At 44.1% G+C, this 23,006-nt stretch overlaps 1 protein-coding gene across 1 annotated transcript in view; it reads right to left on the bottom strand.

Annotated features, from left to right (window-relative positions):
- Positions 1–2,662: 2,662 nt before the first annotated feature.
- Positions 2,663–23,006, bottom strand: part of LOC104513234 (transmembrane protein FLJ37396) — a gene marked incomplete at both ends in the record, with an annotated part of 64,090 nt that continues 43,746 nt past the window's right edge. The window contains 5 exon segments of the mRNA XM_010156517.1: positions 2,663–2,872; positions 5,804–5,956; positions 9,971–10,126; positions 11,003–11,170; positions 14,224–14,369. Coding sequence (XP_010154819.1) covers positions 2,663–2,872; positions 5,804–5,956; positions 9,971–10,126; positions 11,003–11,170; positions 14,224–14,369 — 833 coding nt within the window.

The following is a 23,006-nucleotide window of genomic DNA, read 5'->3' as shown; positions in this document are numbered from 1 at the left end:
TCCAGGAGGATCTGCTCCATGAAGTAGTATTAGTATTGGAGTATTACTGCCTCTCTTGCACATAGGTTGTTCCTCTTTTTCTTCCAGGTTGCCATTTTGGTGGCATTTTCTAAAATGCCCTAGCCTGATTAAATACACATTTAGGTTTACTACTGGACCAGCTTTTGTTTCTGTAGCTGCATGAAGACAGTAGGAAGAGACTTTCCATTTCAGTGTGGTGATTGCCTTCCTGCCATTGTCTCCTTCCATCTGCTAGCCACCTGAAAGCAGAAGTAACATAGAAGAAGAGTCACCAACCACAGCATGGTAGTAAAAAAAAAAAAAACCCAAAACCCCAGTCTTTCCTGGACCATTGCTAACTAAATACCTCCCTCCTGTCCCCTTTCCTCAGTCAATTTTTTGAACTTCTTTTCCTGTTTGCTAGCCATACATACTGGTCACCTTACTCTTAAAGATAAATCCTCAAAAGGATTTAAACTTACTGCCCAGCTGAAGCCTGCCTGGGTGTATCTACAAATCACAGCTTGCAAAGCAGCAAAGAAAGTGCTTATTTTTGCAACCGTATCACGTTATTACTATTGCTGCCATTACTTACTGTCTTTGGTCTCTGAGTATTTCTTCCCGTTCCATTGCTGCTTCTTGAGTCAGAATTCAAAGGATGGTGCTGGTACTCCCCACGCTGGGTGGATGCTGAAGGCTTGCTGCTCTGGACCCAAGCTGCAGAACCGGGAGTGTTGTCAACACCGTGGCGTGAAGTAAATGCAGGAGCTGTTGTTTCTGACCTCGAAGTGAAACATTAGGTGGGGGGAAGGAAAAAAAACCCACAACCTGAGTGTGAACATTTGGCATAGTACTGATAGAGTAATAGATTGCTTAGCCTGGAAAAAGTGGTTCACGCATGATCTTGACATAAAGTAGAACAAAAACCATTGCAGATAGTTACAACTATTTGCAAGACCTGTTTGTCACTACCTGCACCTGCCCCTCACCCCGCACCCTTTTTGTTCATAGCAAGGAGTGTATCATCACTGCAGATGATACAGACTGCAGATAAGAGACCTTAGAGCTTCAGTACCTGAAGGGGCTACAAGGACCTGGGGGGGACTTTATACAAGGGCCTGTAGTGACAGGACAAGGGGTAACGGGTTTAAATTGAAAGTGGGGAGGTTTAGATTGGATATCAGGAAGAAGTTCTTCATGGAGAGGGTGGTGAGGCACTGGAACAGGTTGCCCAGGGAAGCTGTGGATGCCCCATCCCTGGAAGGGTTCAAGGCCAGGCTGGATGAGGCTTTGAGCAACCTGGTCTAGTGGAAGGTGTCCCTGCCCATGGCAGGGGGGTTGGAACTAGATGGTCTTTAAGGTCCCTTCCAACCCAAACCGTTCTGTGATTCTATGTCTTGTCCTCAGCAGTGTGCTAATGAGCATCTCTCAGTTTCCTGTGGCAGGAATAACTAACATTTTCCTGCAGAAGGAAACTGTAATTAAATTTGTAGTACTTTATATTCAAGGCATAGAAATACACCTTGAAAGATCACTGGAGGGTGTTTTGGGGTTTTTTTTCTCCCTATTTATGTAATTTATTAGGAATTTAGGTATCACCCATCAGTTTTTCTGCATGTGTTTCTCAGGCTGACAGTAAGATTTTGATACCACGGAGAAAAACAGCAACTTCAGGCAGGTAGGAGTAAAAATCCCCAATCAAGCTTTTTAAGGTACATAAATTACATAAGCATTATGTTGAAGAGTTACCTAGCAAACAGCAGAGAAGGATTTTTGTTAAAGCTTTAAGTTCTGGTTTAAATCAATTAAAGGCTAGAAAGTTCTCACTACTGTTTTGAGATCCTCTAAAGAAACCTGCACTCACAGGTGCGTACCTAAGCGAATCACAAGGGTACGGTCTGGTTTGGCTGCCCCATGTGATTTGTAAGTAAGCGGTTCCCAAGACCAGAGCCACTAATGAAGCCTGATTTCCCACCACTTGCAGTCCTTCCTTTCCTAATTGCCTCCTCCCCTAAATGCAGCTTCCCTCGTATTTCCCTTGATATCCCTACAAAGCAAAAGACAAGTTACGGTTTAGAGTTACTAATTTGGGAGTCAGTGTCTCTTGTGCTGCTTGAGCAGCTGTGGTGTAAGGAGGCACATGGCTTTTGAGGTGCCTGACTGCTCCTCAAGGTCGTTTTAGGTCTTTCTCCTCTACCTAAATGCTTTCATTACAGCAGTCTTCTCCTCTTTCACATTTTTCTTAAGTTGCCTGTTGCTTCCAAGCTTAAAGAGAGATTCAGAGACAAGGACACATAGAGCCTAAGACTTATTTCCCCAAGAAAGCAGGTTACAACACACAACCTGTCTTTACCTGCAGTCGCATTCCTCCAGGAAACTGCACCCTCCAGGTCATAAACCTGACACTGCAGTTCATCCTGCTGGAAGCATCAGACACACAAGATGCCACCAATAGCTGGAACGTGGCCCTAGGCCCCAGCACAGGGCCAAGGCCCACACGCCAAGACCCTTGTCCGGAGAACTTGGAGGTCCACAATGAAGCACTGTGAAGTTTAGACATTTAAAGGGATACACTCAGACAGGGTCAGACTGTGTTAAAACTTGAGGAATCTCTCCAGAAGTGGTACTGCTTCTATTCTTCAGATCTGCATTACGAGTTTACCTGCTGCATTTCTTTTTTGGCCCCTTTCTGTTGAAGATGGCATATCTTAGAAGATTTTTCAGCTTCCTTGGTTAGGCATTTCACTGTCTTCGCTTTTACTTCCATCTCTTCAAGCATCTTCTCCACATTTTCTGCTTCCATCACACTGAGTATTTGTCCCTTCTTGGCTTCTTCTGTCTTCCTCTGTACTACTTCCAACAGCATTTGTTTCTACAACAAGCAATCACAAGAACCTCAGGCTTGGATTACTCCCCCCAGTTCCCACACACCTGTGTTTGTTCCCATACATCCCATTCCTATCTTATCAATATTCTTCCTAACACAACCAAAACATAGCTTCATACTAGCTACTAGGAGGAAAGTTAATTCTATCCCTACTAAAGCCAGCACAACACCTTTCTAGATTTCCTTTTAAACCCTGATGACCAGTCCTCGGATGTCATGCCCAGCTGAGCTGAATGAGGAGAGACCCGATCCCATGTGGCTTGGTACTGAAGATAATGAAATGTTGGTAAACAAATCTAAATTACCCTGTGATCTTAAGAAAGGACCACAGTCAGAGCTAAACCCAAAATAAAATCTGTGTTGTGGGAATGGAGAGTGCAAGGGAAGGGGAAGGAGGAGTGGGAACAGAATGCTGTATTTACATCATGGCTTGTTAAGCCCCCAAACAACATTCATGTGTAAAACTCATTCAGTCGCAAATAAACGAGAAGGCAGTTGCTTCCAATTTCCTCAGTCTGCTGTAATTTGTTTTCTGCAACCAGCCTCTGGTCTGCATGTTGAACTTGTTTCTAAAACAACGTATGAACAAGGAAAGAGAGGGGGAAAACGAGCACAGCTTTTTCCAATGTTGCTGTTCGTGCACAGTTTGTAGAGGAAGCTGGTAAGTGTGGCTGCATTTTAGAATCTCTGCCACAGCTGGATGCAGTGGTACTGCAAGCCACACACACCAGGTCAAACCCTCCTGTACAGCCCAGGGTTGTGGAATGGCGTCTGCTGTGTGTATACAGCATCATCACAATCTGTACCAAGGAAAGATATTAGGAAGAAGAAAGAACCAGAAGCTGATGTCAGAAAGCAACAAAAAAAAAAAATCCAGCAACAACAAAAATAGCTGATAGAAAGATGGTAGATGCAGTCGGTCTTTTTTACAGTTTTGACAGTTAAAACCCATTTATCAGCCAAAGGCAACTCCATGCTGGTGAAAAATCTGAACACAGAGAGCTAAAAGCAGTCACAGCCCAAATGTTTTCCATTAGGGAGCTCTCTAGGCCTTACTAAGGTTGGGGTTTCATAGACTGATACACTCAGGAGGGAGCAGCTGAGCATCAGATGTGACTTTTTAATATCACGTTTACCTCAAGTAACCTTGTACTGGCATGAGGAGGTTGATTTGGCTAAACCGTGTTTCCCGGAAAGGCATCCGGTCTTGACTCGAAGGGGCTCAGTTAGACATATTGTCATTTCCATGGTTAATCACATCTTGAAAACGTTGTTTCTCATTTCCCGTTTCAGTTTGCCTGGCCTCAACCCGTAGGCACCGCCTCTCGTTAGACCCTTCCCTTTCCCAGCTGAAATCAGGTCACTCGTCTTTCAGACAGGCTAAGCAGATTGAGCCTCCTCAGAGCCCCCTGCTAGAAAGCATTTCCTGCAGCCCTCAAATGGGTTTCCTAACTCTGCACTCTCTCGTTTCATCCTTCGTAAGCAGCATGCCCCAGAACCAGTGGCAGTATTGCAGCGTGTTCGGCTGCTACACACCCGTTTTTCAGGCATCTCCCTGCACTAGTGCCTCTTTATAAACGGAACGACTGCAGCATCCCTCCTTTCCGGCAGCACGCTACGTGGCTGCTCATCCGTCTGTTCCGATCCCTGTCCTGCCCAGGGACGCAGTCACCCTGTTCCGTCCAAGCCCTGTGTTCTCGTTGGTCACCTACTCGGGCGCTGCCGTAAGTCTCGGAGGGAGAACCACGTTGCTGAGCTACCTGTATGGTTCTGCACTCCTGCTCTGCCCACATCCCACATTCACTAAATGTGCCCTATCAAATCCACTAACCCCAAATAGGGCATCGGTAAATTCTATAATTTTGTACTTGTTTCCGAGCCACTGACAAAAATGTTGAATACTGATAGTTCCCATGGCAGGGAGGTTGGAACTAGATGATCTTTAAGGTCCCTTCCAACCCAAACCATTCTGTGATTCTATGATTCTGCTACCAACGCCTGTAGAAATCCATTAGAAACCGCCTTCATTTAATGAACATAACACATTTTTCTGTGTCAAAAAACCTTGCTCTCAATCCATATCGCCTTTCAGTGATGTAGTGTAATGATGACATTCAAAATACAAAAGTTACGTGCTGCTAACCCAAGGGTTACAAGTTGCTTCCAGACGTATTACATCTGTAGTACTGTGTTTATCTAGCTAACGTGTAATCTTACCAGCAGAATGAAATGAGGTTGGTTCAACAACCCTTATTTTCCGTAAAATCGTGTTGCTGGGCATTAAGTATATTGCAAGTGAAGGATGTGCTTTTCAGCCTGACCTGGAGGAATGGGCCATTCCAGCATTTGGAGCCACGTGTAGAAGTGGAAGGGAGATTGCTGTGTCAGTGATACATCCATGAAGGTGTTCAGTGGGGGGGGGGGGGGGGGGAAAAGCATTAAATTAATTTGGTCTGGATTTAATGACAACATCCCTGAATGTTTCCTTTAAATTTAATGATTGGGTGGAAGACTAATGACCTCAAGATCTGTAATTTAAATTTCTTTTTTTTTTTTTTAATTTGGGAATAAAATATTAATAGTGTCTTTTTTCTCTGCTAAAACATACATCCAGCCCTGTTGTTCGTGTATGTAAAAGTAGTGCCTGTAGCTGTCATTTTGGTATGTAACTCAAACTTTATCCACGATGCTACAGTTTTTCCCCTAGTTCTTTCTACCTGCAGTGGTGAAAACCCTTGGACAACACATCATTTGAATGCCATAAAATACACCTCCAGCTTCAGTAACCCTATTACGCAGGTAGTTTTGAATCCATTTCTCTCCTAGAGTAACAGTAGGCAAGTCCTCATTAAAGCAAGTGAGATGGAGAGGAGAGTTCATCTTGCTGATGAATTAGGACCTGCTGACTTCAGATACCTGTTGATGTAGCTGTTTCTTTAGCTTGTCATTGTCTGCTTGAAATTTCACAAGAGCTTTCCTTGCGGGCTTGAGCTGACCCTGAAACAAAGTCACCTCTTGTTCTGCCATCATCTTGGCATTCAGGCACTCCTTCTTGTTTTGAAGAGCTTCCTGTAAACAGAAAGTACATAACAGAAACAATGAGAGCAGTGATTTTCTGTCTGTCATATAACAGCGGGTTTCTTGAAAGGTAAACCTCTCAGACATTTTTAGTAAAGTGGGATTGAAGTGTCCCTATTTTCTAATGAAGGCTGGAGCTTTTTTAAGGCAAAGTGGGGAACAGGATGGCCAAGAGGGGTCCTCTAAAGGGGAAACATAAGATAATCTTTCGTAAAGTAATCTTTCGTATGGGTACAACTGCAAGTCCTTAATTATATTCACATGTCAGCAGTTCAAGCTCTTGTGTGCAGACAAGCTGAGAGCAATGCAAAACTTGATCTTTCTTACGCAGTAGGAAGACCTGTCCATACACTAATCTGTTTATTCCCTCATTCTCTCTGAAGTAAAAAACGTGCCTGATGAAGATTGCTTTTCTCCTGGGCAGGGGTGGGTTTTTTTTTTGTTTGTCTTAAACACAAACATAAATGTGTATGTATATACACGTTACTATGTCAGGCACAGATTTAGCAGCCCTCTCTCCTTTCCCAGCCATTTAAACTGGAAAAAGCAAGGTCCAGCATCCTCTGCACTTGGAGCGGAGGACAGTTAAATAAAAGTTCTTAGAGCTTCAGGATCATTCCAAGGTCAGACACAAGAAAGCTCTGTCTGGGCAAGGTGAGCTAGTTTCTAATTAAAATGCCAAATTTTCCCATTTATTTTTCTCAGTTTCAGACTTGAATTTTTAATCCTGTGATGATAGCTCTTACTTAAACCCACAAATTTGCAATAATTCAATCCATCTTTGACTGTTCTGTTTAATAAAATATTCTAATGATTTAACACCTCCCTGATATAATTGAACTAAGCGTATGCACATCCAGTTTTATTTGGATTTAAAATTAGCAAGCGCACAAAACCCATTTTGTTTTCACTCTTTTTAAGTTAACAAATATGATCCATTCTGCCTTTCCTTTGCTTGACATGTGCAGCTAATTAACCTATGTAACAATCAATAACCTGTTTGTTCCATTCTAATCAGCTTCATTTAAAGCAGTGAGGCACTTTTCTTTCCATCCATCTTCACTTTAGTTTAATTTAGTCATTTTTGTGCTTCATCTTGTATTTCTGTAATTAAATTTCTAAACCTCATGCTGTGTTCTGCTTTGTTTCAGCAGAGACCAATTTGAAAAAAAACAACAGCCAAACCTCAGCCACCTCCCAAAATAAGAGTATAGTTCATTTTTCTTTCATGTCTGCCTGTCTTCTTTTTCCCATGTTTTGGTCAGTTGTGAAACAGTCGATTTAGATACAATGTCATAATTACTCTTCTGAGTCAACAACAGGATTAGGAATACTATAGGCCACTCATACTTCCTGAACTCTTGCTTCAAGCAAGCGTGAGGGATTTGTTTCATGCTGTTCACATTTGAAGACCACCGTTACAGCCCGCCCTATCTGACCATTAGTTTTGCAGAAGATCAGAAACGAACAACAGATGAAATGGTAGGGAAATATCACCTTCTCAGCCTCTCTAAGCTTTGCAGAGAGCTGTGCCTTCTGAATGGTTTGCTTCCAACAGTTCAGAGCCTTCGGCTTACACACCAGCTTGCTTAGCCTGGTATTTTCATCCCGCAAGAGCTTGAAGAAGATGTCGGTAAGAGTAGACCCACAAAGATTACTTTCCCTGGGAAGAAACATCTGGTTTGGAAGTAAATAGAATTGTAAAAACATGCAACTGTATGTATTTCATTGTAATTTTCAAATGCTCAAATTTTGCAGTTTGAAACAGTGCAGCCTTTGGCAATAAATTTCTATTACTGAGTCTCCAGGGAAACAGAAAATGTGAACATTGCCCAGAAACTGGGAAAGAAATGGAACAAATTCAAACTAAAACAGCAAGCAGGTAAACCCCTCCAAAATGAAGCACTGTTGATGGCAATACACTGTTATGCCAAATGGGCATTCTGGTTCATACCATTTTCAGTAACCCAGTTCAACCTAATTACAGTGTCCTTAATAAGAACAAAATTAGTGGATCCATGAAAAGCATAGCCATCGGGTTTTCTTCTTCTTTGTTCAAAATAGCAGAGTTCCTCCTGAAAGCTGCTACAGAGGACCACTGGAGGTCCTGGCCCTGCTGGCAGCGGTGTCTCTGCACAGAAGCGCTGCCATTCAGTGCCAACTCACCTTCTTACCCGTTGTGTCCCATATTAGTTTCACCTGCAGATGGGCTTTGGCCTTCCTCATTTCATCACTATGGGTCTGAACTCTGACCCTCTACCTTTGTTGCCTGCCTGTGTTTCCACTACTTGTGATCTTTCTCTTTTTTGTATTTTAGTCCTTCAAGAAGCTCCTTGCTAAGGCAAGCAAGGCCAAATTTCTGCTAAACTCCCTGGTCTTCTTGCGTAACAGGGCAGTTGGTTTTGAAATCTCTATAAGTTTTCTTTAAAAATCAACCAGCTTTCCCAGCATTTTTCCCCTCTTGGCAGTTTCTCAGGTGTTCTGCCTAGGAATTCCCTAAATAAGTCAGAGTCTGCTCTCCTGAAGCCCCGAGACCTAGCTCTGCAGCATAATTTTGCAACCTTTCTCCTCTGACATTTCACAGTCACTGCAGCCTCAGATGACGTTCACCACCAGTTTTTCCCTGTTTATGACCACCAGAAGTAGGGATTTACTGTGGTTGGCTCCTCTAGCATTTGCTTTTTGGGTATTATCACTCATGTTGTCTAGGAACTGCCTCGGCTTTCACAATGCTGTGTTCCCCTTCCACTAGAGTTCCAAATAGATAAAACCTCCATGAACACCAAGGTCTCAAATCAAACGCACTTTTTGTAGCCCTCTATGGACAGGCCCACCCGATTTATTCTTTTGACCAGGCATTTTGTAACAGATTCCCCACCCCAGTCATTAATCACCCCTAATGCCCCTCCCTCCTCCGACTTTGACTCAGAGGCTTTCAGTAGTCCATCTCCACATTCGTACACGAGCTCTGTGCAGGGGAGTTAACTCCTTACACACAGTGCAATTATCATTCCTCTTCTTCCCTGCTGATCCCTTTTAATCACCACGACCACGGTGCGCACCAGTCCCTCGCGTTCCCATGGCTCTGAGCAAACCACAGCCCTTTGGCTGCACACGAGCTCCCCACTCTCCTTGTGCACTGTCCGTTCCAAGTGGGGATGTGGAATATCTCCCTGCAGCCTTCTCACACACAGACCTCTTCCGTTTCCACTGGCTCCTCATTTACTTCTGGGTGTCCCTCCCCGCAGTTCACCGGGGGCGTTGAAAGCCCTTCTCACTCTCTTGGCATTACAGTTACATCCCGCTGCACTGACTTCTCTGCTGGAGAGATCTGCTTTAGACGATACCTGAGATCCTCGCTTTAGACAGAAGTACCGAGACGTTATCCATTTGATCTCGTTTGTATTCACGGGCTGACTACCGTAATTTCAGTACAAATTGAACTTTGCTGAGGAGGAATATGTTTGACTATAAAAGGGACTGACATGGGAGTTGTAGCCTGGAAGTGACTTCTCAGGTCTTAGTTTATAACTCCCAGAACATCAGTTTTGGGGGCACTCTTTCAAAACATAAAGCTGAATATATTTTTGAATCTAGGTATCCCAAAGTAGAAAAAAATTATTCTATCCTCATCCTTTTATGTGACCAGCTTGCATGATAAGAAGATAAAACTCCCCTCAACACATTTATCAGGGTCACTGAAATATCACATTCTCTGTCCCCCACCCAAACCCAAATTCCATTCAAATACGTGTAGTTATTCAGGGTCTAAGGGCTGGGTTTGGCCAGAAATTTCTGAACTTGGAGCATGAACACACAAAGATGATTGATTCATGGCAGCCTGACAAATGGATACCCATTAACAGAGTCTAGTAACGGACCACCTCCATGCTCTCACCCAACCAATGTCCCACTTAGAATGCAGTAACTTAAGCCACCTTCAGCACGCTTAACCGGGATGTTATCCTTGTCTTCATTTACTGACCCACATATGTATTTCCTTACTTTAGTAGACAAACGTTCTTTCAAGTCACCATTATTTTTAGTGGAGCCAAACTTTTTCTTCAGCTCAATCATATTGTCAACTCCTTCTCTTCTCACTTGACTGATGATTTCAAACACGCATTGCTCAGTGCTAAGGCGGTAGACATCCAGCTTTCCCTGCAATTACAAACAGAACCCGTAAGAGCTGAAGTGTGCACATATGGGAAAGCAATATTCGGAAGATTTCAGAAGCCTCTCAACTGCAACCAGATGGTCTTTCTTCATAAATATTTTCCTGAAATCAACATATCAGGAAGACAGAGCAATATTATTCTTACATCCAGGCCTTACAAGAAATAGAATTTGAATTGTATTATTTGTAGGCAACCTAATGACAATCCTGGGGTGTATGTATTTAATGGAATTAGCGGCACTGTGGCGAAAAAATAGGCTTTCTGGTCAAAACTGGACTCACCCTCAGGACAGCAAAAGAAATTAAAATATTCTTCAAGTCACTATTGCCCAGGCCACAGACATTAATGGGCTTGTGGGCCACCAGTCAAAATCCTGGAGATGTGATGCAGGTAGTTGCTCTATAATACACATGGTCACAATCAAGCCAGTTTTTACAGGCTAGATTGGGGTATCTTATTTTTTAAGTAATGATATATGTTGCCCCAATGAAATGGGTGGACTACTTGAAAACAAAGACATTGTTATAGTGAGCAATACAATTACACAGTGGACATGGAGTTTCCAAGAAAAGTATTACATCCAAAAAGTTCCCTCCACTGTAACTAAAAAGAGCTTCCATCACTCTCTCTAATGTGGTACCTGTTCCATCGAGAATACGCCTCGTCTCTGGGAAAAGGTACGTTACTTTTCTACCAGACGTTTTTACAAGATGCTTCTAGCAGCAGGAGATAAATGATTCAGCCGTTCATCCACCTGGCACACTGCAGCAATTTATTCCTTTGAGCGCTACACTTGTTGGCAAATTATACAGCAGCACAAAAAAGACCGATCGAGCACCCCCTCTTGTGCTGTACCCACCTTTACACGGACACAAGTCACAAATACGTTCTGCAGTAATGATTCATACTCATCCCGTATTTCTTTTCTAATCTTCTCTTTGAGACCAGGGTTTTCTTCCTCTAAGTCAGCGAGCTGGGCACTGAGAGCAGTTATTTCCATAATCATCCTGTGGCACAGCCCCAGAATCTATCGCAGCAGAGAAAGTGAATGAGCGAAGCTAGGGATGAGCAAACCCCATAGCCTAGGAGTAAATGATCCACAGCTCTGAATTGTTGTGTGATACACAATGAAGTATCAGAGCAAGAATATCTTCCCAACTGAGTAGCTAGATGAAAATAATTACAGCATCACAGAACAGTTCAGGTTGGAAGGGACCTTAAAGACCATCTAGTTCCAACCCCCCTGCCATGGGCAGGGACACCTTCCACTAGACCAGGTTGCTCAAAGCCTCATCCAGCCTGGCCTTGAACACTTCCAGGGATGGGGCATCCACAGCTTCTCTGGGCAACCTGTTCCAGTGCCTCACCACCTTCTCTGGGAAGAACTTCTTCCTGATATCCAATCTAAACCTCCCCACTTTCAATTTAAACCCATTACCCCTTGTCCTGTCACTACAGGCCCTTGTAAAAAGACCCCCTCCATCCATTGATGATATGGAAAAATCCATTTTGTACATCTCCGTTGGTTTTAAAAGAAAGAATTGTGGTTGTTCAAGAACAATATTTGAAGGGTGGAAATGCATAAATTTCATATATAAGCTTAAAAAGTCTATTTCTGGTCATCAGGAATGAAAGTTGTCCTTGCTAATGGGTATGAGACTGACAGAAGGAAATGTGTGCAGATGACAGAGAAGTGGAAAGATTAGGGAGCAGGATTAGGGAATCTGATTTTAGGAGATCCTGTGCATGGCTCTGCTCTGTTGGTGAGCCTGGCCTCCCGTAGCGTAATCCCCCCTACCTCCAGAAGGAAAGTCAGCTGAATTGTGACCAGGCTTTGTTCAGTAGGCTGCAAGGTAATGTATTTATCAGAGCAAATATGCTGTCTGCTGATAAGGCTGTTCATAGAGGCCATTTAATGTGTGATAAAAACATTTATGTGTTCCATTTGTTGGTGTTTGACAACTAACATACCCACAGACGGGGCGTGCAGGTTAGTACAAATAGGGTGGTACATGGTAGAATTTTAAAATATTTAAATGACAGAATTTAAATTTCACATAGGTAGGTCACAGCTAGGTATAAATCTTTGGACATTTTCATACCACTGAGCAGCATTTGCAAGCAGATGAATACAGTGGAGAAAAGCTAAAAATCGTTATTCAGATAAGGAACGGGCACAACTGCAGACTGTAGGCACAGCCAACAGCACAGCCTGGTTTCAAGGTTGCCTGGCACCTCCGCATGCCAGATCTAAATAGTAAATGCTAATGACTTATTCTCACTAAAATTTTGTGCCTTTTTTTCTTCTTATAGCCAACAGTACCGAGTGACTTCTGAAAACCTACGTTGGGGAACGTACGTTCCCAAAGTATTCCCAACATGTTCCCAAAAACGTATGTTTTTGTAAAATCAGCAAAGCATTGGTCAAATCCTAAGACTTTGTTGGAGAAAAAAACCCAAGAACCCATGTGGTTCATGTATGTTCCCGTCTGCCATCTCATTTTGACTGATTTTTTGCCTGTACACCGACACTGGGCAAGGGAGCTTGCTCTTCAAGCTGGCAGTAGCCTCTGTTGGTTGCTTTAGGCTAGTGAGAAGTGGCACTGGGAGCAGGAAGTCTCTTCTGAGGTTGAAGCAGAGCCAGAGGCAGGAGGCAGCTGGCCACCCCGGGCCACTTTCTCCGAGTACGACACATGCATGTGACGGTCATGGGCTAACAACGCGGAGTGGGGGAGAGACGCCGTTGCCCACAGGCTCCAGGGAAGTCCTACTGACTCCTCCTGTGTCTTTCCCCCCAGCTGAAACCTTACACGTGTTTCTCATTTTCTCTCTCACTCCAGCCTTCCCAAATGTGTGGACAGGACAGTGAAATCAGGGAAGAAGGGAGGTTGCTGACAAGACACTGTACAGAAAAGGATATAGGGGCGAAAAAATTGAAAAAGCATGAGAAAGGGGGGCAAGAAACTGGTAAGAAGTCCAGAGAAAAATTGTAGTAGAAATCTTGTAGTCAGTGATAAGGGCAGATGAGAAAAAGATCCCAGGAATTAAATCCAAAATACGTGTGTTCTAACACTGCTGTGCAAACACCCCTGGAACCCAAGCGGTCTTCTCCACAGTGTAGGTTTCTGTATAAGCGGACATGCCTCTAGCAGTTTGTGTTGATGGAACCAAGGCTCCAAGTCAACCAATAGATGACATGGATCTCTCATGATCCCACAGATGGCATTTCTGATTCATTGGCTGAGTTTACTTCTTTAAAAAATTCTACCTACACATACCAGCTATCCTCAAAACCACAGCTGAAGCTGCAGAGTACTCATAGGAGGCATTGGTTATGCAGCCATGACAGAGTGTACCTGGTACCTACACAGCACAGCCTACATGCCTGCTCCACTTCTATTTGCTATTTCAGTCAATGCTCAGGATTGAATTCCTCGGGGAAAATGCCTTGTGAGGAAAGAGACCTGCCAGCAGAAGTTTGAGGGTTACTAGTATATCGTCCACTGTGAACATGAACCACAGAAGAGAACCACAGAGATGGTGGTGAGGCACTGGAACAGGTTGCCCAGAGGAGCTGTGGGTGCCCCATCCCTGGAAGTGTTCAAGGCCAGGCTGGATGAGGCTTTGAGCAACCTGGTCTAGTGGAAGGTGTCCCTGCCCATGGCAGGCGGGTTGGAACTGGATGGTCTTTAAGGTCCCTGCCAACCCAAACCGTTCTGTGATTCTGTGACTTCTGGCATTGGGCGCAGAAGCAGCAGCCCCAGAACCCCCCTACCTTTCTTCTCAGGGGTGGTCACCATGTGTCTGCACAGTGGCACTCTGTCCCAAATGAAACCGCTGAGACCAATCACTATCACCAACCTGCGTCAGAGCCGTATCGCTTTGGTTGCCACCTCGTTCTGCTGCGTGCAGCTCCTGAAGCAGAGCACAAAGATGTGCGGTGCCTATGCTTGTGTAGCCCAACTCCAACAACTTCCCAGCCTGACAGCTTGACTTTATTTTTCACTTAGCAACTGCCTCCCACCCAGAGAAACCACCTTCCCCAGTTCTCAAAGAGCAGAACCAACACTCTGAGCTTACTTGCTCTTTTTGGTACAGTAGACGAAGCTGCGGCTGCAGAATATTTTCATAAAACATGGAGTAGGTCTCAAAATTGTTGCACTGGTCATGACGTCGCAGTCCAGCACGGTGAGACACTGTTGTAAATGGCTTTTGGTAAAAGTAACCTGGGAAAACAAAATAAGAAACCTTGCAGGTCACCTGAGTTGTAAGAGTTGATATATGCAGCATATGTCAAAATGAAACATGGTCACCTTATTGTAAGATAAATGCTTCTGTGATCGCAAAATGAAGAGAAAATAAAAATTATTCAATCTAAATATTTTTGCCCAGTCTACAGTTTGACTAAACTGAGGGAAAACAGATTTTCAGTTTTTTGATTGGTTCTAGCTGCAACTATATAATGTAATTTTTTTTCCATCTGAATCTAAAAGAGAATTTTCATCAGAGAAATTAAATCACCAGCTCGGCAACTGCCTGGATTGCAGTTGGGCCCCAACATCCCTTCTCTCAGAAAACCCATATTTAGTGAGTTTTAACCAGAAGTGGTCAGGTTTTCATAAATATTTTCTTTAAATTTCACTGAAAAAAAACCCAAAAACCCATTAGAACTGCTTCCTAATATCATGCTGGACTTCTGATTTAGCAATGACTCAGGAAGAAGAGTTCCCACTCCTGAATCCGTGAATAAAGTCCTGCAATCCTGCATTGCGGTTGCATATAAACCTCCAGCCCTAACTCATCTTCACATTATTACAGTCCTGAGAGCTGAAATAAACCTGTCAGAAGGCAGTAGGGCAATCCACACATTTGCTGCCAACGCTGCTATCACAAACCAACATCATCTGCATCTAAGCTCATAAGCTTAAGAAATGTGTTTCTCTTTTAGGTCACTGATTGACAAGAGCTTTAATAAACGAAGCTGTAAACATGATTTAGCTGGTGCTTAGATAGAAATGCAGAATATGTACCTCTGTATTTGATTCTTGGTAGTTTTCCATCAGCCTTTCAATGAATGTTTCAACTAACTGTGGCCGTACAACTGAGAAATTTTCTTGCATTACCCTGTGTTTCCAGAGCTCTGCAGGAACAGAGGGAGAAAAAGCCCCAAACAGAATAAAACCACACATCAGTGGGTATCACTGCTACAAAGTACTGATCCTTCAGTAATCCCTGGGATTTGACACTGGGTGTGCTTTATAAGCTTAGGGTTTCTCAGCTTTCCTAAAATGTTTACAACAAAAAGTAAATGTCACTGCAAACAGATTGCAAAGCCTGTGTTGAGCAGCAATATCAAATTTGTTCTGGTATCAAAGCCAAAACGCAATTTCATTACAGACCAGTTCTGTCAATAAAGACCTGGCCCACAGTTGTGTATGGACTTTTCTGTAAATATTGAGGAAAGAACATGGCTTTTGTGTGAAATTGAACATTTCTGTGCAGTAATTATTGCTTCCTGCAACCACAACCAGTGACAGTAGGGCATATTTTTCTACCCTTTTATTTCCACTTTTTCTTTATTTTACTGTTTGTGTCTGTGAATAGACAAATTGCTCACACCCGTGCAGTAGTGGTACCAAGAAAACACCTAATACTCTAAATAAAGTCTGGCATTGAAATTGCACTGCTAGGCCTAAAAAATTAACACTCCAGCGCAGAGGAGTAGAGAAGTAATTTCCTATCAGCCTGTTTCAGGTTGCCTGCAAACTCCAGAATAGTTAGTGTTCAGCCTTGTTTGCACAATGGTCTTTGCAATGATTATGGCTAAATATCCACTTTATAAAATGAACTCTTCGATTTAGGGAATTCGAATCTGTGGAACAGATAGAATAAACAGGTCCATGCAGAAAAGCATATGGTATCTCGGTACATGGCTTTCTGCTAGATGTAATTCTGGAATTTCTCACAATGGGGCCTCCAAAACAGAAGAGAGTTTCCTGAGGGTAAGCTGGTTTTCATCGGCGGTATCTCCCCTACGATTCACCGGGTCCCTGGCCTCCAAATGGCTGCACAGGGGAGCGGGGAGCTGAGAGCAAATGTGTTCTCTTCACATGCAGGACAACTCTTTGCTGCCTTTATGCATCAAGGCTACTTTTCCCACTCAAGACTGTCTCCCACATTTCCCAGGAAGGGTATTTTAATCCTCTTTACCAGTGGGGAGACTGCTCTCTTGCCTGGCTCTTTCAGATATCACTAGAGTCATCTCCTGGTTAATGTTCTTCTGGATGTCACGAATCATGTGGATTTCTAGGCTTTCCAGAAGATTTTGAAGCTAGAATCCAGTTTAATACTCTTACTAAATCTCTATACTGCTCATAAAGCAACTTGACAGCTAGCAAAAGCCAGCAGACTAAACCAAAGCAAGTGTCCTTCCTTTCTTCTCTAAAATACAGTACTTTCAGGCACAGTATGAAAGCTCATATAATTTGGGGGTGAGTGCATGCCTAGTGCTGTGTCACCAATACTCTGGACGGAGACAGGTTCCCCTGTTGTTTTGGGCTGTCCCAGGACCCACACCTGGCTCCACACCCATTGCAGAGCCTCCGGGTCATCCACACCCGACAAATTCCCCCTCCGGCAGCCTCCGCAGGCCCCCGCTGACCTACGCTTACCGGAAACTGCAGGCAAGCGTGATGCTGTGTGCTCCCCTGCCGCGTACCCACTAATAACCTTCCCCTTAACTGGTACGTTTTCATTTCGATTTCTGATGCTCCTCGGGGAGGGGGGGAAGTATATGCTGAGTGCTTGTGATGGGCTCTCCAAACTCCTCCTCCGGGCTCGTTTGTCTGACCATGGCTTTCATGGCCAGGTACAGGATATCTGTGCTAGAATCACCAAGACGTGGGTATTTCACACATTCTCTCTCACAATGGCTGTGTTTGCATTTACTGACCTTGGACTTCAACTTTCCTTTTCCTTCCCCTGCCCCTGTTCCCAGCCCATGAAGAATATGACCGAGTCTCAGCTCACTGCGTTAACCCCACTTGTCCTACAAGCAGGGCAGAACAGTTTCTTCTGCACTGGTCCTGCCTTATTACGTAGCTCTGTAATCTCTCCAGGTTTATAAAAACACAAAACCAAAAACCGAGGGGAAGGAAAAAGTGGTCAGGCAGATAAAATCAGGGAAATCTGGTCACTGGTAAGAACTTGTCTATCACCGTCATTCAAACAGACCAGGAAACTCTCTCCACTTCCTCCCTCTGCCCTCCTTCGTGTCTGATTACGGGTTTGCTAAGTGCTTCTGAGTGCCAAGCGCCCAGGCGGACGGCACTTTGCTCCGAGAAGCAGAGCAGCCGTCAGCAAGGCACATATACTTCATTACATTTTATTGCTTTAATCACGCTGCCTATTGAACCCTTGCTGGCATGACACAAAGGTTAGCACAGAGCTCAGAGGGGCAAGTAGGGAGCTCTGATCTGTGGAAGGGGGTGGGTGAGGGCATGGAGGAGGGAAACACAGTGGGATTTTTGGGTACAGTACATTCAGCCGACTGCCTGCTGCAGAAGAGCTGTTGCGGGTGCCGCTACAGAATCTCCTTCTACTCAAAAGGCCAGTGCCAGCAAGGCCAGGGGCAGGGAGCTCACCTCGCCTCCCAGGGGGCACTGACTGCTAACCTTCACCTCAGGAGTCACCACAAGGAAGCTCTGGGCGTGGAGGAGCTGGGAGACACTGAGGCTGGGGCTGTCTGGCAGCTGGCCAGCCCTATGGTGGGAGCACGAGCTGTTGCTTGCGCCGCATGGAGAACTTGTGCCCCTGACTCCCAGCCCTCCTGCAACCCATCCCTGCTCTGCTCCAGCACTGCTCCCTGTTGTTCAGAAGCAAAGACCATGGGCCCCCATGATTGAGCTACACCCCCTCCAGTCTGGTGGGAATGCATGGGAGGTAACACTGGGATACAAATAAATGGAGACCAGAACGGCACAAATCTGGTATCGGCTCTTTACGCACACACACATCACCTGTGACGGATGCAGCCTTGTCAGTCTAAAATGCCTTGGCCTTGTAGAGGCAGGCCCATGGAGCGTTGCTTCCTCCGTGCTCCGTTGCATGACAAGGGTGTTTTCCAGTGCCTTCATGCACAGACTTCACCCTTACTGCGTCATGTTGCTCTTTCACTTCCTTGCTTGCGGTTTCCAGGGCCAAGGCTTTTTAAGAAGTTGTGTTGCATTTTCTGCTTTCAGAAGGGCCTCACTGGTGGAGATCTTCCAATTTTCTATTCTTGACTGCTCAAAGTTGAGCCAAGTAGGAGGTTTGGAAGAATTCTGCTACAGTTCACCTAACAAGATTCCAAAAATTTCCATTTATTCAAGTAGCGTGTTTAACATTGTTTATGGAGTCTGAAATACAGGGGCAGGTCACACGACTGAGAAGAATGCGCTTGGAAAACATCATCAGCAAACAGTCTGAATAGACATTGAAAGAGGGGAAAAACCAACTCTACTAAAACAACGAAACAAAAGGTAGCTCTCAAGCCTGTAGAGAAAAGTGAAAGTACTAGGTTAATTATAAGCAAAAATAAAGAAAGGTAGAAATTTCAAGTGAAAGAGGGGAACAGGAGGAAAAAGGATGGAGAAGGCAGAGGCTTTCCTCATTTATTATTATTTTGGTCACTCTGGAATAGTCTTGCATCCAAGGTAACTTACCCATACTGCTCACAGAACTCTTTGTAGAGAGGAACTGTATTGATATCTCCAGCCCTCAGCTTGACCCAGCCCCGTTCTGCCTTTAATATTTCTAGTTGCTTCCATAGTATCAGAAAAGACCTCAGCAAGTGAAGAGATATGACTGGATCACGATGCCTCAGCCACAGTTTGCATGACTTTCTGCTCTTCCACAACCAGTTAGCGCTTGAGTCAACCGTTTCTGCCAGATTCTGCTGGAAGTCACAGGGAGATGTTTTGCTTCAAAAAGCTGTGGCAAGCTTTTCACATGATTTTTTTTGCTTAATAGCATCTCATGAAACATACAGTCAGACAAGACATGCGATGGGCTATTGTGCAACCAGAACTTGCAATGAGGCCTTATGCCAGTGTCCTTCAGAGCACGGTACAGGAAAAAAATGGGCTACTTTTTGATTGCAGTGAGTACTCCCATACATCAGAGATGGGGATAAAACCGCACAGAGGTTAAATCTTTAGTTTTATTGTTGCTTTCCTCATGTGAATTGCTTCAACAGCATCACTCTTTGGCTGTTCTCTACTAGAAGTACTGCTACAGAAATCCAACTCTCAGACCTTGAAAGAAGCAGACCTTAAAATAACTAAATTTGTCCTTTCCACAAATTTTACCTTACAAATTAGTCAGTGTGTTTTCCATCACAAACAGTTTGAAACTTTCCCCGTCCCTTGAACCAAATCTTTGTGTCGTTTCTGGCAGGCTTTAGGTGCCCCCAGCAACCATTCCTCACATACACATCCACAATGCAGGTACTCAGGGAAGTACAGCCTGGAAGCACCTTGCCTCTCCTTGACTAGATTTCATTTTAGACAGTGGCCAGTCTGTTCCTTTCTCATTTGCACTCAGTGGCTGGACCTTTGCTGGGGTGTGGGAGGAAGTCTGGATGGTCTGTTTTCTCCAGAAGCCTGGCAATACCATCAGGCCCTCAAGGGACATCTACCACTAGGACTTCTCTCTAGGGCACTCAGGATTTATAGGAGACAATATTGTTGCCTTTGCTTCCTACCAGGTGGCCAGGAGGAGGTGAGGCTATTATGGTATACCTCAGGTCTAGGCCGCTTATGATCATGGAGATCTGGTTGCAAAACCAAAAAGGAGTCCTACATAGCAGCTGTACAGTCCCAAACAAACAGAGTTGTCAGAGGTACCTGCTTGCTCTTGGCTAACGAGGCTTTACAGTCAGGGTGATCTTCCACAGCACAGCTGTAGCTGTCCTGCAGTACATCCTCCATTAGAAACTGCATTGCCACCAGCTCCCTGTGAGCAACTCTTCAGTCCACATCATGCCGGCTGCACAGGCACAGCTGGAGGGAAAGCAGAGGCTCTGAAGGTCTGCTGTGCAGAGCTTAACAAGTAAGAGCAGTTCTCAGATAACTGTCAGCCCAGGTTATTTTGTGTTAAAAACACAAATGGACTTCAAGCTTTTAGCACCATGGTCCTAAAACACATATTCCCTTGCATAAAAATTGATTCTCTAGTTCTAGCACACTAGAAAAATTGTAAGTATAGGGTCATTGTCAATATAAATGCCCTGCTCTGCTTGAAGAAAGATCAAATGGGAAGTAAATGGTAAAATGGGCTTTTGGACAGAAAAGGGGAGATCTTTTTTCTTTACTTGTGTTCTTTAAAAAAACAAAGACAAAAAATGAGATAGTATTAGTTTGTTTTCCTCCTACATCATAGGTTCATCTTGTCTTTATGTCTTTGGACGCAAGCACAAGGCTGTTGTCTCACTGTACCTGCATGTTGCAATTTATATTAATTGTGTTGTTGATAGTGACTGGAAACAATCCTCCATCCATTAGGAATGTCCTCCAAGGAAAATGCATGAGAGTCTAAAAGAATAGAGATGACTCTTTATAAATAAGAACAACATTCAATTAGTTATGAGAGTCCCATGTAATTTCATCAGGAAAAGGCAACTCGGAGGGCAAGCCACTGTTTGATATGTGATACACTCTGCTCTGACTTTGAAAGTAGGCCATGTACTAGGAAATAGAGAAGCATCTATTATCACTCCTTGGGAAAGAAGCAATAAGATTCATTCCAGAACACCTTTCCTACCAAAATATTGTGCTACTTCTGCCTCCACAGAATAGCTCCTACATCCTTGCCTACTGACTGCCAATCATTTATTGCTGGTCCTATCTCTGAGGCATCAGGACATCTTATTCATCAAAGATGTCCAGATTTTGCATGTCAGTACAAATACTGTTTCACAGTTATGCTAAGGACGTCCCATGTGTCATTGTCACCTAAACCAAGACAGGAGTGGCAGAAAACTGTATCCCTATAACTCATTGTTTGTTAAAGGCATTATTAAAGGGGAAACAAGAGTATGTGATATTAGATAATTAGTAGGATGGGATGAAAATGAGGAACCATGAAGTTATAATGATGATTTAAAACTGCCTATTCCCTTGGAACATGCTGATAATCACCAGCAAGACTCGTCTTTACCTTCCCAAACATGACACCGGCTTTTTTGCTGATGTCATTCAAAGGTGCCTCTTGAGTACACAGATAGCTAATTTGGCATTATGTGTGATGCTATAGCTAAGACACCACTAGACCTAAATGCCTTGCACGTAACCACAACAGAGATGTTGGGCAATCAAAACTGCTGCCAGGTGATGAGAGAGCTTTGAAGGGTAATTACCCAAAACAGAAAGTTAATAGAATCACCAACATCTATCATGCAGAATAACTCAGTTTTGGTGGCATTTTGGTGATCACATTCCAGTTCAAGTTTTTCATTATTCAGTCCTGTAGGGAATATTTTCTAGAATTCCTAATGATGGATCAAGTTAGTAAGCTGTGATCCTGGAAACTTTTTTAATTAGCTGTTAGCAGTTAGGTTCTTTGCACCATGGTAGGGAAGGAGTATGCACCCCAGCAAGAACTGTAGAGGCCTTTGTTCTCCAAAGAGCTCAGGGCAAACGGAGGAAGAGTGCCTCTGAGGGTATGCTTTACTCACCCTGCAGCTTTGAGGATCGGGAGGCTGTGGGAGCCTTAGCTGGGAAGCAAATGCACTCTGAATTGCAGAGTTACTCAATGGATGCAGTGCATGGTATATCCTGTCTGTAACACTCTGGTAGGCCAAAACGTTCCTTGAGGGCAAAAATGTCTCTCTGTAAAGGAACCAAAATGTTTGTATGAAAAACAAATACGATGAATTCAAAATTCTCCAAATGGTCTACCACAAAATTACCAGCACCTCATTCTAACCCAACATGGTAGTGACTGATAGGGATAGTGGCAGATTAAAACAGACACAAATGATAATGATATAGACGCATGTGTGAAAGTGCATCTGAGTGGGGACATTTACAGCAAAACATATGTCTGTGCTAATGGAGTGGGATGCTCGGGTAGCTATAGACTGGATAATAATTCAGGAGCTCTACTACTTCCTATCCCTGATATTAGGATAATTTCCTATATCAAGTGGGAAAGCCACTGAAGCTTTTCAAAGTTTTAAGAAGTTCTTCTGCAGCTTGGGAACCTAAATTATAGGATACTTGGAGTTGGAGTCCAGAGCCAGGTGTAGCAACAACACTTCCCATGGATTTTCATGAGACCTGGTCTCACGTGGCAAATGCACCTGGTCTCACACAGCAATGCAGGTGACACTAGAGTCCAGCTAAACCAGCTGTGCTGGGTTGACCCTGGCTAGAGACCACGTGCCGAGCAAAGCCGCTCCATTGCCCCCCCGTACTCTACTCAGCTGGGCAGGAGAGAGAAAATAGGACAAACAGCTTGTGGTTGGTGATAAGGACAGGTAGAGATCACTCACCAGTTACCATCATGGGCAAAACAGACTCAACTTGAAGAAAGTTTAACTTATTAGAACTAAAACCATGTTTTAAAACACCTTCCACAACCCCCCTCCTTTCTTCCACCCCCCCCCCACCTTCTTCCCAGGCTCAGCTTTGTTCCCAAATTCTTTATATCTCCTCTCCCTGAGCAGTGCAAAGGGACGGGGAATGGGGGTTGTGGTCAGTCCATCACACGCTGTCTCTGCTGCTCCTTCCTCCTCAGGGGAGGGATCCTCACACTCTGCCCCTGCTCCAGCGTGGGGGCTCTCCCACGGGAGACATGGACCACATGGTAGACCCATTAACTTC

The sequence above is a fragment of the Eurypyga helias genome, unplaced genomic scaffold (genome assembly GCF_000690775.1).
Source record: "Eurypyga helias isolate BGI_N326 unplaced genomic scaffold, ASM69077v1 scaffold5658, whole genome shotgun sequence".
NCBI classification, from domain to species: domain Eukaryota; kingdom Metazoa; phylum Chordata; class Aves; order Eurypygiformes; family Eurypygidae; genus Eurypyga; species Eurypyga helias.
The sequence above is the reverse complement of the archived record's forward strand: the minus strand, read 5'-3'. Positions and strand labels throughout refer to the sequence as shown.